The 15,574-nt window shown below is 43.8% G+C and overlaps 1 protein-coding gene across 1 annotated transcript in view; it reads left to right on the top strand.

Annotated features, from left to right (window-relative positions):
- LOC122797862 (vomeronasal type-2 receptor 26-like) overlaps positions 1–10,067 on the top strand; it is a 104,098-nt gene extending 94,031 nt beyond the window's left edge. The window contains exon 5 of the mRNA XM_044066384.1: positions 9,949–10,067. Within this exon, the coding sequence (XP_043922319.1) occupies positions 9,949–10,067 (119 nt within the window). The remainder of the gene's footprint in view (positions 1–9,948) is intronic.
- The last annotated feature ends 5,507 nt before the right edge of the window (positions 10,068–15,574 follow it).

Here is a 15,574-nt window from a genome sequence, read left to right as displayed (position 1 = left end):
CAGGGCCACACATATCTGGACTATGTGTGTTGCTGGGACATTGGTAGCCTCATTACTTGTGCCATACACACATCTACACATGGGCAGGGTTACTATAACACATTCGTGGTGTGCCTTCCACAATGGCTACAACTTTCCATGTCACAGTATAGTCATGCCGCGATGTATACCAGGCTCAGACAGTTTACATATGCAGATGACAGACGGGGAACACATCTGTACTCATCTGCATACCACTTACACAGGGGTGTCATGTACTCTGCCATGGGCCATGTCCTCCGCATTACTGATGCATGTAGTACTCCTACATGGTGTTTGCAGTGGGCAGGGTGAATGAAGCACTCATGCATATGTGCACACAAGCCACATTGCTTAGCCTGGGCTTCTGTTTACCTACACAGACTAGACACACACCATGCTGTAGAACATAGGTCCTGTGCACATCCCACAGGGACACACTGTGGCACTGGTCATGTGATAGCTCCCTTGCTGATAGGGTGACACATACACATGGGACCACCACAACAGCAGTACTGTGTAGACATGCAGTTGACATCCACCTTTGCTGTTCAGTGGACAGTACCATGGGGGTGACACGACTGTGTACATTGCACATGTGTTTACACATGGACCTGCCAGACATCATTGTTGCACACATTGCACCTGCTACAGATAGCTTGGACATGGTTACTTGATGTTCCTTCCATTTTGGGTGGCTATTCTGCTACTACTCTGTCCCATATCTGCAGGCCATACATATCCTGTTAATGTACATAACACTAGGCCATACCTCCATCATGCATGCTATGCCTGTGATACTGTGTATAATGTCTGAACGTATCCATCATGATAGCTTTACATTATACATACTTGACATGGTCACCCCTACTGCGAGGCATACGTGCACATCGTGCACACATTACGTATGACATCGACAATATCTGCCCATACACATGTGTGCTGTGACACTATACATACATGTCCTATCCCCTGCTGTGGCACTTCATTGTTGGACATCCACTGCCAGCATCAGTGTGGGTGGTGGCATTGTTCTGTGTTTTAAATCACTATGGCACCCCTTGGGTTATCCCAGCTGTGTACATGATGTCCCACTGCTGTGCACACGGTGTCCACAGTGGTTGGTATACTCAGCAGGTTAACACTACATAACCACCTTTCACCACTCTCTGCTTTATGGACAGGTATCTTTACTGACAAACACCGTTCACATACAGTACCGATTCATCATACATATCATGCGTTACACACCAGTACATCTCGTGGGTTCTACATACCTTTCCTGTATTGCTTTCCGTATTCCGTTTGAGTCTTGCTACTGACAAGTGATCGGCTCTTGTAGGAATAACGTCTTTGTTCGGTATGAACATACAGTTTGACTATCCTGGGAGTCTTCCTTATATCCGTCGTCACCTGCGGCATGTGGCTTCATCACACCAATAGCTGTTCCTCGGTGTGTACTTATGCGCATATCACCTGTGCATCTCCTCCATTTGTATGGTACTCGTCGGAACTATGGCATGGTTCATTCATCGTCTGGGCATTGGTTATCTGCACTACCTTCGTGGGGATGGTATGTATTGTGTTATATTATGTGTGACTACAACCGCTATGTGTGGCGTCAGGTACATTTCGCTGTGGTGTTAGCCATGGATTGTGTGTGTTGGGTATGGTATTATGTTCCACATGTGGGTGTCCGTGTCCTGCCGGCGTCTGTTGATGGCGTTTTGCATTCTGATGTGTAACATAGCTCTTGTATTCCTGTACACAATGGATGCAGGTATGCATCCGCTGCTGATAGTGGTTCCCACGCGAGATGTTGCGGGTATGCCGCTGTCATTAACTGCCTGTATGTTTTTGCTGCTATTTCGGATTGTATCCCTTTGATATGTGTGATGGGGTATATCGGCGGCTGTGGGTGACGGGTACGGGTTGTGGGCCTTGCATTTGTACATACACGGTATGCTTCTGTGTGTGCTCCATCCCTGCCTGGGGAGCTGCAAGTCACCTGTCTGTTGTTCTAGGAGTGTAGGTTTTGTTGATGTCGTCTGCTGTCGGTACCACCTGCTTGTGTGCTTCCTGCATGTATTCCTCCGTCACATCGGTAGTATATCTGCAGCTGTTCGTACGTGCCGACTATCCCTTGGCATTTTGTCACGGATATTTACAGTCATTGTGGTCCTGTAGTTGGGACGGCCTGTATGCTACCGGTTGCCACCTATTTGGGTGGCGATTGCTTGTTTAACACTCGTAGAACACACAGCGGTGTTTACGGGACGATACGTGTCCACGATCGGTGCCGGGGTAGCACATGCATATTTCTGCGGTACATAACTATTGCTGCGTAACGTTGCCGATATATTGTATTGGAATTAACATGTCGGCGCCATACATACGGTGATGGTTTGTACATGCGTCCTTTGCATCTCATGTTGGCTATACTCCTGTGGTACATTCTGGGACATTTTCGATTTGCATCGTTTTACGTCGCCACGTGCGAGGAGCTCTCAGTACTACTTTGTGGGTACTGCTATACATACGCCTGTGGTTCCTATACTGTATGCCTACACATGTTATTCCACTCCGCCTGTCACATGTCACCTACATACACATTTTACAGTGTCACACACATTACACTGGTACAGAGGAACACACGACACCCTCACCTCACACATAGACATACTGCCGCTTTCGCAGGGACGGTTGCACACAGTACCTACGTTCACCACATCGCCGGCGGCGGTGTCTACCTCCGCCCTCATATCCTAAGAATATTACACGCACATGTCCTGTTACTGTATCGTGGCCTGGCGATCATCCCGAATGGCGAATATGCATTTAGGTGGGTTGACCTTTCCATGGGTGGTGTTCCCTGCTCTGTCCACCCTCCCGGATAGTCGGGTTGTCATTCAGTATGTTTACTATGTTGAGAGTTCGCATCTTACTGCATCTGTAACCTTGCATCCCTGTGATTCCCTGTTTAACTTGTTGTACTTTATATCTGTGTATGTGTACATATATTTCTACGTGTGTAATGATATAGGTTCATAGGTTCATAGGTTCATACTAGGCTATCTGCCCGAGGGCATTTACAAGCCTAGCCCATCGTTTTGTGGCTTACGCCACCCCTTTAGTATGGGGAACTATACCCATTATTTTGCTGTGCCTCTGTCGAGCAGTGACACTGAGGTAATCCCTGGGGTATATCTGTGATCTCCCATCCATTGGTCAAGATTTCTCTTGAACAAGGCCAGCGAGGTGCTCTGCCTCACATGTACCGGGATTTTGTTCCACAGCATAGGGAGTCTTTGGGTGATGAATCTATCCCTCCAGCACGTCCTATTAATAGCCGTGTCAAGGTTTAAGTCTCCCGCCCTTGTGGCTCTGATGGATCTAGATTTTTTGAGGTGAAGCATATTCATCAAATCTGGGTTTGACATGGCCTTGTATGTTAGGCAAAGGTCACCTCTGAGCAAGCGGTAAGCGACTGAATAGAGCTGGAGTTCTTTCAGTCAGGCAGCATAGGACAGATTTTTGAGACCCTTTATCCTTTTGGTGAGGAACTTTGTGGCCTCCAGCTGCTGCAAGTGTCGGGTCAGATACATTCGAATGGGGCATTGTACTCAATCATTGGTCTGATGAGTGATGAGTAAAGGGAGACTATGACCTCCTTGATCTAGATGAGAATCCTTCATGATAAGGTGGGCAATGTAGAAGGTCTTCCTAACTACTTTAGCTACATGGGTGTCGAATGACAGACTACTATCAACCTGGGTCCCCAGGTCCCTGATAACTTCTTCTGTGCTCAGTGGATTGCCACCTATTTGGTAGCTAGGGGTAACCTTGTTTTTCCCGAAGGGTATGACTATGCATTTTTGGCATTTAACTTTAGGCCGTGGCTCTGGCACCAGTTATCCGTTTCTGTGAGACCCTTCTGAAGGATATCTGTATCAGATGTGTTTTCTACTATGGCGCCCAGTTTGCAGTCATCTGCAAACTTTGTCAGCCATAACCCTCCTGTGTTTGCTTGTACTTCGGAAAAGTAGATGCCAAACAAGAGTGGGCCCAGGACTGAGCCCTGTGGGACACCACTTGTGACAGGCTTTGAGTCTGACATGGCGCCAGCAACTCTGACCCTGTGGGTTCTGTCACTCAGCCAGTTTGCAACCCATCTTGTGATGTATGGGTTGACATTTAAGCTGATGAGTTTTTCAATGATACCCGAGTGGGGTATTGTATCGAAGGCCTTAGCCAGATCGAGGTAGGCTGTATGGACTGCCTTTCCTCATCAATGGCTTTGGTGACTGTTTGAAAAAGTCAACCAAGTTTAAAAGGCATGATCTGCCTTTGACAAAGCCAAACTGGGTTGGATCCAAAGTCTGCAAATTCCTATGTCTTTATTTATGAGGTCCATTATGATCCTCTCCATGGCTTTGCAGATAAGGCTTGTCAAGCTAATGGGCGGTAATTTCCAGGGTCGGTGGAGGCACCGCCTTTGTGAAGTGGTACCACAGTTGCAGTCGCCACTCCTGGGTAATGTATCCAGAGGTAAGACTTTCATTAAACAGCTGTCCTAGCTGTGGGTTTAATTCCTCATTGAGTTCATGGAGCACACAGCCGGGACACCATCAGGTCCCATGGATGCTGTGTTTTTGCTTTGGAGAGAGCAGTTCTCACTTGGGCTGGAGATGTTTGGGGGCTGCAATCGCTTGGTATAGATATCTCCTTTTGGGGAGGGAGAAGTTTGCACTGAACCTGTCAGCCAGCATGTTGGCAATGTCTGTAGGATCAGTAATCTTCACATCATTTTGAACTAGCTCTGAGCATATCTGGGAGTTTCCTCCCAGGTTTCTAACATAGCTAAAGAAGGCCTTATGATTGTCTTTTGAGTCTTTAGCTATTTTTCTCTCGAAATTTGCTTTGGATGATTTTATGAGAGCTCTTAGTTTTTTACTTATAGTGATCAAGGGTGTCTTACCTTTGTGTATGCACATATGTACATATGTAGACACCTTGCGCCGAACGTGGCAGCATACGGCTACGCCGTCTGTTGTCGGACCTATGTGCGGTTGAGGTGTTGGCGTTCCATGCTCCGCTGGCTGTTGGTTGTGCAGTGTTTGGGTGCTACCTATGTTGGAGTCATACATGGGACCGCCCATACAGTACACATTACGGGCGGACATGTTTGTGTGCCGTCCATTTCACTGTGTGTGCAGGTAGGGAGGTGTCAGTCCATGGGGCCTACGCTGTCAGAGTATGTGCTATACGTTCCCTCTTTGCCAAGGCATAGGCATATTGGGTACGCCTCCGTCTGCCTACTGGGGCTGGCACAGTGTGTTCATGGTGCTGAACGCCCTGTGCCTGTGCTTGCCTTGTCAGTTGTGGCGGGCTTGGTGGCCCTACACCATTATGTCCCTGCAGCAGCTGTTTCCGCAGGATCATATTATGTAGCATAGCACATACTATGAATATGTGGGCACATGTGCCTGGAGAGTACTGCAAGGCTCCACCAGATGTATCCAAGCACCGGAACCGTGATTTCAACATCCCAAACACATGCTCTATGATTATTCTGGTTTGTGCGTGTGCCTCATTATGGCGTTCTTGCATGTGTGTGTGTGCATTTCTGATGGGTGTGATCATCCATGGCTCCAATGCGTAGCCAGCATCCCCCACAAGGTGACCTTGTGTGATGTCCCCCCTGGCGAATACCTGATACAGCTGTGAGGCATGCCAGATATGGGAGTCGTGGTAGCTTCCAGGGCTGCCAGCACACACATCCATGATAATGGCCTGCGCATTGCACACCACCTGGCAATTGATGGAGGGGAATCCCTTGCGGTTTATGTAGCGTCTACCCTGCTCACCGGGTGGTGACTTGATTTCTATGTGCGTACAGTCTATCGCACCCAGTACCTCCGGGTATTGTGCCACATGGTGGAAGTGGCACATATTGCTAGCCAACTCCTCCTGAGATCTGGGGAAGTATATATACTCATGGGCATAAACAGTAACATGGCATCCAGAAACTGGTGTAGTACCCTGGATGCTGATGCCTGTGAGATGCCCATTATATCCCCGGTTGGCCTTTGAAAGGTACCTGTTGCCAGTATTCAAGCTTACACATACCTTTGTGTCCACTGGGATGGGCTCCCCTCTGTTGTCTCTTGTTCTCAGGCTTGGCCGGCACAGCTCCACTATTTGCTGTAACGTGTCCCTGTCCACCCTGTAATGCTCTACTATCTCCAGGTCTTGCAGCCCCTGGTAGGTCACCCTTGGTCTGAACACTCTCCTTCTCCTCTGAGGCCTCCGGTAGTTGTCGGCACCCTCCTCCGCAACTCCGTCTGTCTCTAACACATGCCGATGCATCACGGCCACGGCAGCACCCAACATATACATTTTAAAAGTTCCCCATGTGTTTACACCGTAAGGCGCAGTGTTTGGGAATTCGCGCTGTGTGTTGTGTGCATTCCCACTTTATAGTGTTGTGCTGTACACCCGGTGATGTCATTGGGTGTGTCTCTGCTGCCGTATCTGTGGGTTATCTTCCGTGTTTTACCGTTGGCACTGCAACGCTGTTGCCTTTGGTGTTACATTACACTTGCCTGCATTGGTTTAGCTTTACACCTTACTTTACTGTTTCTGCACGTTGCACCTACTATTTACGGGAGTGCATCCTGCAGGCACATGACATGTCATGCATTTTGTCTGCCGCCGCCGTTATGCTAACTCTCCTTGGCTGTGCTGTATCGGTTCTTCGCTCTTTGCATTTCTGCAACATCCACTACTTTCTTTGCATTCATATTCCTCCCCTTTCCCGTTTTGCAGGTTTCTGCATGCAGAGTTGTCAGCTGCCGCCGATTGCGCTTCGTCGGTTGATTGGTGTTAATTGCTCATTACGACTCCAATTACACTGCTTCCGCATTTCCTCATATTCTCCGCATCACCTTCCTGTATCCATGGTTGTTGACGGGGCGGCCGTCACATGACTGGTTTAGGGAACGTAGTCATCCTCGTGCACATGCATCTGTGCGTGCATTGTATACTCTCAGTGCATCTATTTCCTCACGCGCCGGTCCTGATGCTGTGATGTGCATTGTACAGCCCAGGTTTGCTGGGCTCCAATGTGCTTCCTCCTACAGTGGCACACCCCTCTGCGATTGACAGGTATTTCCTCTAGGCCACTCCTCGGTGTTTTACCGCTGCGTCGTTTGGTGCAGCCTTACGCCGGCGGGGGTTTTGCGATTCAGTATTATCTGCCTCATTTGCATGGCATTGACTACTAATACATGGTTACGGCACCAGACACCGACGCCACTCCTTGGCAACCCTTGGGCTGTGGTTGTGGCTTTCCATTCATACTATGGTGTATTGTGGCTGTGATGCTGATGTGTCTTATACTGCTCTTTTATGGTATTGTCATATTACTTCATTGTTCCTCACCTTCCGCGGACATGTCCTGGGGTTCTGCTGTGGTTTTTGTGTACATAACATTTATGTCGTTATTTACATTTTCTGCATGTTTTCTTTTGACATTCTCGGTTTCTTTCCACATTGCCATGTTGCACCACTATGACACATGATGTTGGCAGCCTTCTGTTACTCCTATGTCATGTTTGGATATATGTAAACCGTTTTTTTTTGGTTTACATTGCCGTGCTGTTATGCTACACCTGCGCCACTTCGTAAATCGCTACTTGCCTTCATTTGCATGGTGCAACACCGCACATGGGGTATTTAACATACCTATGCCGGAGGCGGCGCAACTCCGGCGTACGCCGCTGATGCACGTGGGTTTGGATCGTACCTAAATCGCTCGGCGGCCATGTCTGGCGTTGTGGCGCCTACGCCATGCGTGCGCCTGGCACAAGGTTCATGAATCCCGGGGATTGTCATTGTCAGTTTGGGGAATAGCAGAGATCATCTATGAACTCAAAAAGCCTTGTGGAGATTGGTGAGGACTGTTGGGGACTACTTTATTAGCCCCAGCATAGTCTTAAAAATCTGAGGTAAAATTCACAACTACCCAAGGCCTGCTTATGCAGATAAGTTGCCTTAGAAATTCATGTTTTACTGTAATTCATAGAGATAAGCTTAAAAATACCTAATTTTCAAACAAAATATGTAAAGGAGCCTGAACTTATGCAAATAACAACACTGCTTCTAATTGAAATGTCAGCACTTCAAATGCCGAGTACCAACAAGCCAAAAAAAAGACCAAAAAGACAGGAGAAGAGTGAATTTCAAAAATCACTTATGTTTAAACTTCGTTTTGCATGTGAGCTGGACCCCTCTGCACCCCTACACCCTTGAATGTATATATACCAACAATGAGATTGTCATACTTCAGAGAAAAGAGGTCATTTCAAGAAGTAGCATCCCGGACTTGGTATATGTAAGTCCATTCTTTCAGTCATTCAGTCTCCACATTTCGAGGCTTGCTCTAGCGGGACCTGACATCTCAAATGTTTACTATTCAACACTGCCATTTTAACTCGTGATTATGTGAGTTAGGTGGATAATGGCTAATTGACTTTTTAAAGTAAGCAATAAATACGAAATATTACAAATTAATATGAAGTAGTTAAAATGATGTTAGATTAGAGTTTATTTGAGGAAATGATTGCTTTACTGATATGATGGGCAGATTAGGATGACTTAAGTGAATATTGTAAAACTGTCATTTATAAATGGAAATTCATTATAGGAGATGTCAAAACGCCTAGTGATGACTAAGAAAGATAAATTTATTTTGCTATCATTTAGATATTATGCACACATGACATAAATACAGTGATTTAGTTGTAAAGTATTAGTGTCAAAAATGTTTTGTTGGCAGTGAATGAAAAATGATAGGATTATCAATGCATGAAAACAGTAGGGAAGGCTGGATCTATTAACAAACTGCTTGCCTTACTATTGTGAATGTATTCATGTTGATATAAATATTAATTAAATACAACCCTACTTGGTTGAACTGAGACTCTGCATGTGCATCTAATAATGGGTTTTGTAACACTTTTTTGTAATGAAGGAAGACATGATTTCATTGTTGTGTTGTTTGACTGATGATTACATCAATTGTTTTTTGTATATGACTGTGACATATTGTTTTAGGTGCATTAATGATGCAAAACCAGGTATCAACAGAGAAAAAAGATAACTTTAGCTGTAAAGAGAATCACATCCTCATGCTAATACAGCAAAAGACTTTCTGAAAAGGGGGGGCCAAGCAAGCTAAGATGACAAAGGCCTGGAATTAAGTTGATATAGGTATAAACTCTGTTGCTGGAAGGGACTGAACACAGTACAAGAAGAGGGCAAATTATATGGTAGGTTGAGCTAGAGCCAAGGTGAGACAGAATCAATTGCCCATAACAAATATATTTATATAGAGAATTAAATTCTGGCATGGAATAATTATATTTAGCACCTGGCAATTGCTATTAACAGGTGAACCCTACATTTGTGCACAGAATGACAATGAAGGCAGTATGCATGGTAAGTGCCTTCCACACCTCCTTACTCAGCATGTGGTAGTGCACACGGGGTCTATATTACGTGATCAAATGATTAGGTGATTGAACACCAAATCATCGACCACGTAATATTGAAAGCAAAAACAGCGAATGGCCAGTGTAAAGCAAGGAAAGATTTCCCTTGGCCGTTCACTGGATTTTGACTTTTTCTCCACTGTGGAGCAATCTCAGAGTTGGTATATTTAGTTAGGGGGATGTGGAGGGTGTGGGGTGTGAAGCCCCCCACTTAGTTTGGCTGTAAAGTTAATTTTTTCTGGCCAATGGTAATGTTTCCTGGCGGCATTCGCTATTTTGCAGTTCAATATTACGTGGTCGATATTTAGGTGTTCGATCACCTAATAATTTGATCACGTAATATAGACCCAGTGCACTCTACTTCATTTTTTTACAGGGTCAGCAGTAGAAACCAGCAGTTCCACTATTCCAATAAATGTGGAGGATATCGACTGCAGAATGGCTGTTGATGATGATGAAGATAACATAGTTATAGTTATGAGACAGCCCGAGTAAAGTGGCTCAAGTCCCCAAGTTTAATAGCAGGATCTCACACCCCAGAACATGTTAGTAACTCTGCAGGAAGTGATAGTGCATCACAAAATCCAAAAAATGCTAACATTACACTCATCATTTTATGGGAAGAAAATCCATGTGCCTCTACAGCAATATCTCCAAATACAAACACTTTCAGGCTGATGGCAGAAATTTAGAGGTAACAGTGCCCATAGTGATGCGTTTACAAACGGGCATCAGATGAAGGAATTTGTCACTACTACCACAGGAAACAAGTACAACACTGGCTGCTCAGCAGAAAATATGCTGTGACATTCTTAGGGTTCAGATCACTGCCACATAGTTAGCTGGAAATGGTCAGTCCTCTACTGTATACATGAGGATGTCTAGCACTATATGGAAAATGTCAAAGTAGGGATTATGTTATGATCACCCTGATGTGCAGTACAGTGTCACACCAAACATCTGTGACCCTCCCTCCATTCATACACTAGTTAGGACTCAAGTAGGAGTCAGTCTAGGAAAGGTCGAGAATATATGTGTCTATTGCTGTAAGAAAGTCCTTTGATACTGCATGTGTAAATAGATGTGCTTCTCAAGAAATATCTGTATTTAGTAGGGAGAGTAAGGACAACAGATTCCCTGCAGGCCATGTCAGTTTCATCTACACCTAGTAGAACCTCTCATTTGAGGTCTGAATCATGGTCCTGCAGCATTGTCAGATCAGTGTCTGTAGGCTCATTGGCATCAAGTCAGTTTCAACATCGGACCACTCACCATCTAGTTCTAATAACAGCCCCTCTTCAAAATTACTTGCACCATCACTTAACCTATCTCTATGCCATGCGCATGACACATGTGAACTTACCCTTCTGTTATTTAAGTGTAAAATTTCTGATTCTTTCAGTTGACCTTCACAACCATGCCAATGTTTAATTCAAAGGGTGATAAGTTATTAAATAAAGTAAAAAAAAAAAATAGGGGAACTTAGAACACTTTCTAACCGTGCACATTTCATTCCTCTAATGGTATTGTTTAAAACCTCATGGTACTGTGAAAAAAAGCTGTATGTCATAATACAAAATTGCTGTGTTTAATGCTATTAATGCTCTATGCAATTATCATTGTTACTGCTGGTAAGTGCCTGCAACTAAAAAGTAGAAATGTACAAGTATTCAGGAAAACAGTAATAAAAAATAAAGGTTAAAATGAGCACCCTAACATGTACACAAATACTGATGCCATTTCACTTTCACCACTGCATAAATGATGATACAGTACCTTAACAGACAATATTAAGTCATTTAAAATATGTAAGAATTCAAATGAGTAAATTTGAATAAATAATCAACTTGATGTATTTTTATTCACCTACAAGGTAGTAACTCATGTTAAATACTGAAATAACCCTTTTTATTAATTGTTCATCTTGAAGACATTCAGTACTTGCATGCTTAGCAGCAGTATGTATTCAGAAGAATGCAATAAGCAAATAAATTAAAAATGTGATTATTTCTTATATGATGCCTTACAACATCACTGAATAGGAGTCAGTGAGAACCCATGCATTACTTTTACAAAAATAATATGAGTACTTGTTTTGAAATAAAAAAAATACTATTTAAGGACAAGATGGAATTTCAGATAAACAGTGACACTAGGCCATGCACCTCCCAACATAACCCACATAGTAAAATGATGTTTCAGATACAAAGTAAGTCTTTTATTCAAGAATAAGGGTGATGTGCAGAGAGAGCTGTAGTAACTACAGAGGGATACAACTGATCAGTTACAGCATGAAGTTATGGGAAAGAGTAGTGGAAACTAGGTTAAGAAGAGAGGTGATGATTAGTGAACAGCAGTATGGTTTCATGCCAGGAAAGAGCACTACAAATGCGGTTTGCTCTGAGAGTGTTGATGGAGAAATATAGAGAAGGTCAGAAGGAGATGCATTGTGTCTTTGTGGACTTGGAGAAAGCATATGATAGGGTGCCTAGAGAGGAGTTGTGGTATTGTATGGGGATGTCAGGAGTGGCAGAGAAGTATGTAAAAGTGGTACAGGATATGTACGAGGGTAGTGTGACAGTGGTGAAGTCTGTAGTGGGAGTAACAGATGCATTTAAGGTGGAGGTGGGATTACATCAAGGATCAGCTCTGAGTCCTTTCTTATTTGCAATGGTGATGGACAGGTTGACAGATGAGATCAGACAGGAGGCCCTGTGGACTATGATGTTTGTAGATGACATTGTGATCTGCAGTGAGAGTAGGGACCAGGTTGAGGAGACCCTGGAGAGGTGGCTCAGGTTGGACGGATTGGAGACAAAGTCAGAGAGGCGAGATTGCGATGGTTTGGACATGTGCTGAGGAGGGATGCTGGGTATATTGGGAAAAGGATGCTAAGGATGGAGCTGCCAGGTAAGAGGAAAAGAGGAAGGTTTAAGATAAGGTTTATGGATGTGGTGAGAGAGGGCATGCAGGTGGTTGGTGTGACAGAGCAATATGCAGAGGACAGAAAGAAATGGAAACAGATGACCCACTGTGACGACCCCTAATGGCAGCAGCTGAAAGAGAAGAAGAAGATTAGTAGAAACCTAGAAAATATTTTTTGTCCTAAAAACTGTGGACATTTGTCATTTTCCATATTTGTTTGTAGGACACAACTGTCTAAATACAGATTCTGCTGCATAAAGAGAGGCAGGTGCTAACCATATACTAAAAATCACACCCAGATTTATCCAGGCATCTAAAATGGCTATACAGGAGGCCAAAAACCCTCTTGATAACAACATGAGACTGATACAGGGCTGTTCTAATTATTTTTAACAGCTCCACTTAGATTTTTAACCAGAATCATGAGACATGGCTCCAATGGATATCCATCATCAGAAACAAAACAAAGAAAAAATGATTAATGAGTTATAAAGGCATGCGTATTTCTCCCCGGGCCTCCTCTGAAAATCGGCTTTGTTCCAAGTTGGACTTTCCCAGTTAACATACGTTAAATAAATAAATAATTAATTTAGTATTCAGCAATACATTTTAATATAACTACTTTAAAAATAAAATAAATAAATAACTAAAAAATAATTTTCCACTTATAACCCTGATGACCAGTGAGCTAATGACTCATATACTGGAATTTTCTGCACTGCCAGGATGCTGGTTAGAGATGCTAGTGAAGTACCTCCATGCATCTCCCAATACTTGACAATTGATAAAATGGTAGTCCTCCCTACGATGGTACCATTCCACTTTGGACCAGACTGGGGCCTAACTACAACATGGGTGCAATCTAATGCACCAAGTACCACAGAAAAATGTGCCACTCCATGTGCCATGAGTACATCCAGGAATTGCTGAAGTACTGGGATCAGGGGCAGGATCAATAACGACTAGGGAAACTTGGCAGGGTATGATGTGAAACTCTTATATCTGGCATTAATGCGAGACTGCAACATTCCATGATTTGCCAGGCAAGAAAAAGAGATATTAGAGATGTTCGGATAACTCTGAGACAGGTATTGGGTCTGATGTGTGTGTGTGTGTGTGTGTGTGTGTGTGTGTGTGTGTGTGTGTGTGTGTGTGTGTGTGTGTGTGTGTGTGTGTGTGTGTGTGTTTGAGTGGATGATTGTACTTGCACAATGTGTCCACCACAATTAACTGCTCCAGTAAGTGTTGATCTGCACTTAACTGCAATTAACTGCAATTTAAAGGCATGCAAATTATGTGATAATGAGGGTCTTGCCTCATTGTGGCTAATGCATCTAAGAAGTGCAAAATACTGCATCACATTAACAAACCCTTTTTACAATGGCCGCTGATGTGAGGTGGTAGGCTTTTAATGAGCCCCCATGAAAGATTTGCCTTTTATTTGTCAATATATTCCTGTTTTGAAGTCTTATTCCTTGGACCCCCACTGAGATTGGACAATAGTCCAGTGGACGACCTGGTTAACAAAATATAAATAAATTAACAAGTACAGGAGGAATAGATGAAAGAATGAAAGAAAGGTGTATAAATTAATAAACAAAGGGTGGTATTTCTAGTCATTGTGTGAACATGTACAGGTTAGCCATGCTGTGCTCACATTTTCACAGCAAAACAGTGATTCATAGAGGCCACTTAAACAAACACACTATGGCTGTGAATCATATCTCTCAACCTCTTAGTGGAAAACATTTGGACAAAGCCTGACATAATGGGGGAACAAAGGCCCAAAAATAGGAACAGATTTTAAATATTGATCTTATAAACTTAGAAAGCTGTTAGAATAATAGGATATTTGCCATCATGCATTTTTCTGAAGGATATGAATTCTGGCACTCAAATATGTGTCACGATTTAGAGACTTCAATCCTCAGATCATCTCAGTGATTTGACAGAAAACCACAAATTTTATGAGGAGAAGACCAAATATATGAGGTAGAAATCTGGGCATTCTACAAAAATCTGGAGATTAGAGAAGTATACTGTGAATAACTGTAAGCAAAATGAAATCATAACGAGATACAAATGAGACATGATGTAAACAGAGTGTAGTAGTGAGGCCTTCTTCTGCTTGTTTGTGATTTCTAGTCACAATTTCATGTGTTTCTGCACCATCCACTGATTCATTATAAAAGGGGGATTTGCACCTATTCTATATAAGTTGCAATCCATGATAATGCTGTGTCTTGCTGCTAGCCTTGCTATTTCCCCAGTGTGAGTGTTTTGTCTTGGCTGAGCCAAAACTGTTTACGCCCAGCTGTGCCTGGAAATATAGAAAGAGAATTTCACACTGTAATTTTGACAATCAAGAGCTACTGGATAAATTTGGAGAGGACAGGGATATTGTAAAGGGTCTAAGTGAGTATCTATGGCCCTTTCAGAGGAATTGAAGGAATGTGTGGTCTTCCCATCCATGTGGAAACATAGGTATGTATTGCCCCACAGTATATGCACCACAGAGGTCTTTCAGAGGCACACTAGGGACACATTGAGTATCTCACAAGCCTCAGCCTTTGGGGACATTTCAGCAGTTCCTGGATATACTCTTGGCAAGTGTGTATCAGTACATCTATTTTCCAGTGTCACCTCAGGAATGAGGCCACACTATGGGTGCCTGTTATGAGGTGGCATGTTATCCTGAGGTACTCGGTGCAATAGACTGAACCCACATTGTAATTAGGGCCCCATCTGTTCCACAATGCAAGCAGTACAACAACAGGAAGAGGTACCATTTCATCATCATCATCATCAGCCCCCCTTTGTCCCATTTTTTCTACATCGGGTTGGGGTATCATGTTAACTGTCACCAACTCTCTCATAGGATCATAGGAGGTTACTAGGCTAATGGCCCTGGGGTCCTTCCAAGCCTAGCCAAGAGTTTATCCCCAAAATAAACCTCAGTCAGCACCTGTCACCCCTGTCAGTGAGGGACGCAGGTGGAACCCCTGGGACAAATTTGTGGTTTCCCATCCACTCATCAAGGTTATGCTTGAAGAGGGTCAGTGAGGTGCTGTCGTTGA

Source organism: Protopterus annectens, chromosome 3.part1, assembly GCF_019279795.1.
Source record: "Protopterus annectens isolate FY-2018-M chromosome 3.part1, PAN1.0, whole genome shotgun sequence".
In the NCBI taxonomy this organism is placed as follows: Eukaryota; Metazoa; Chordata; order Ceratodontiformes; family Protopteridae; genus Protopterus; species Protopterus annectens.
Note: the sequence above shows the minus strand (reverse complement) of the source record. Positions and strands in the feature narration are given on the sequence as shown.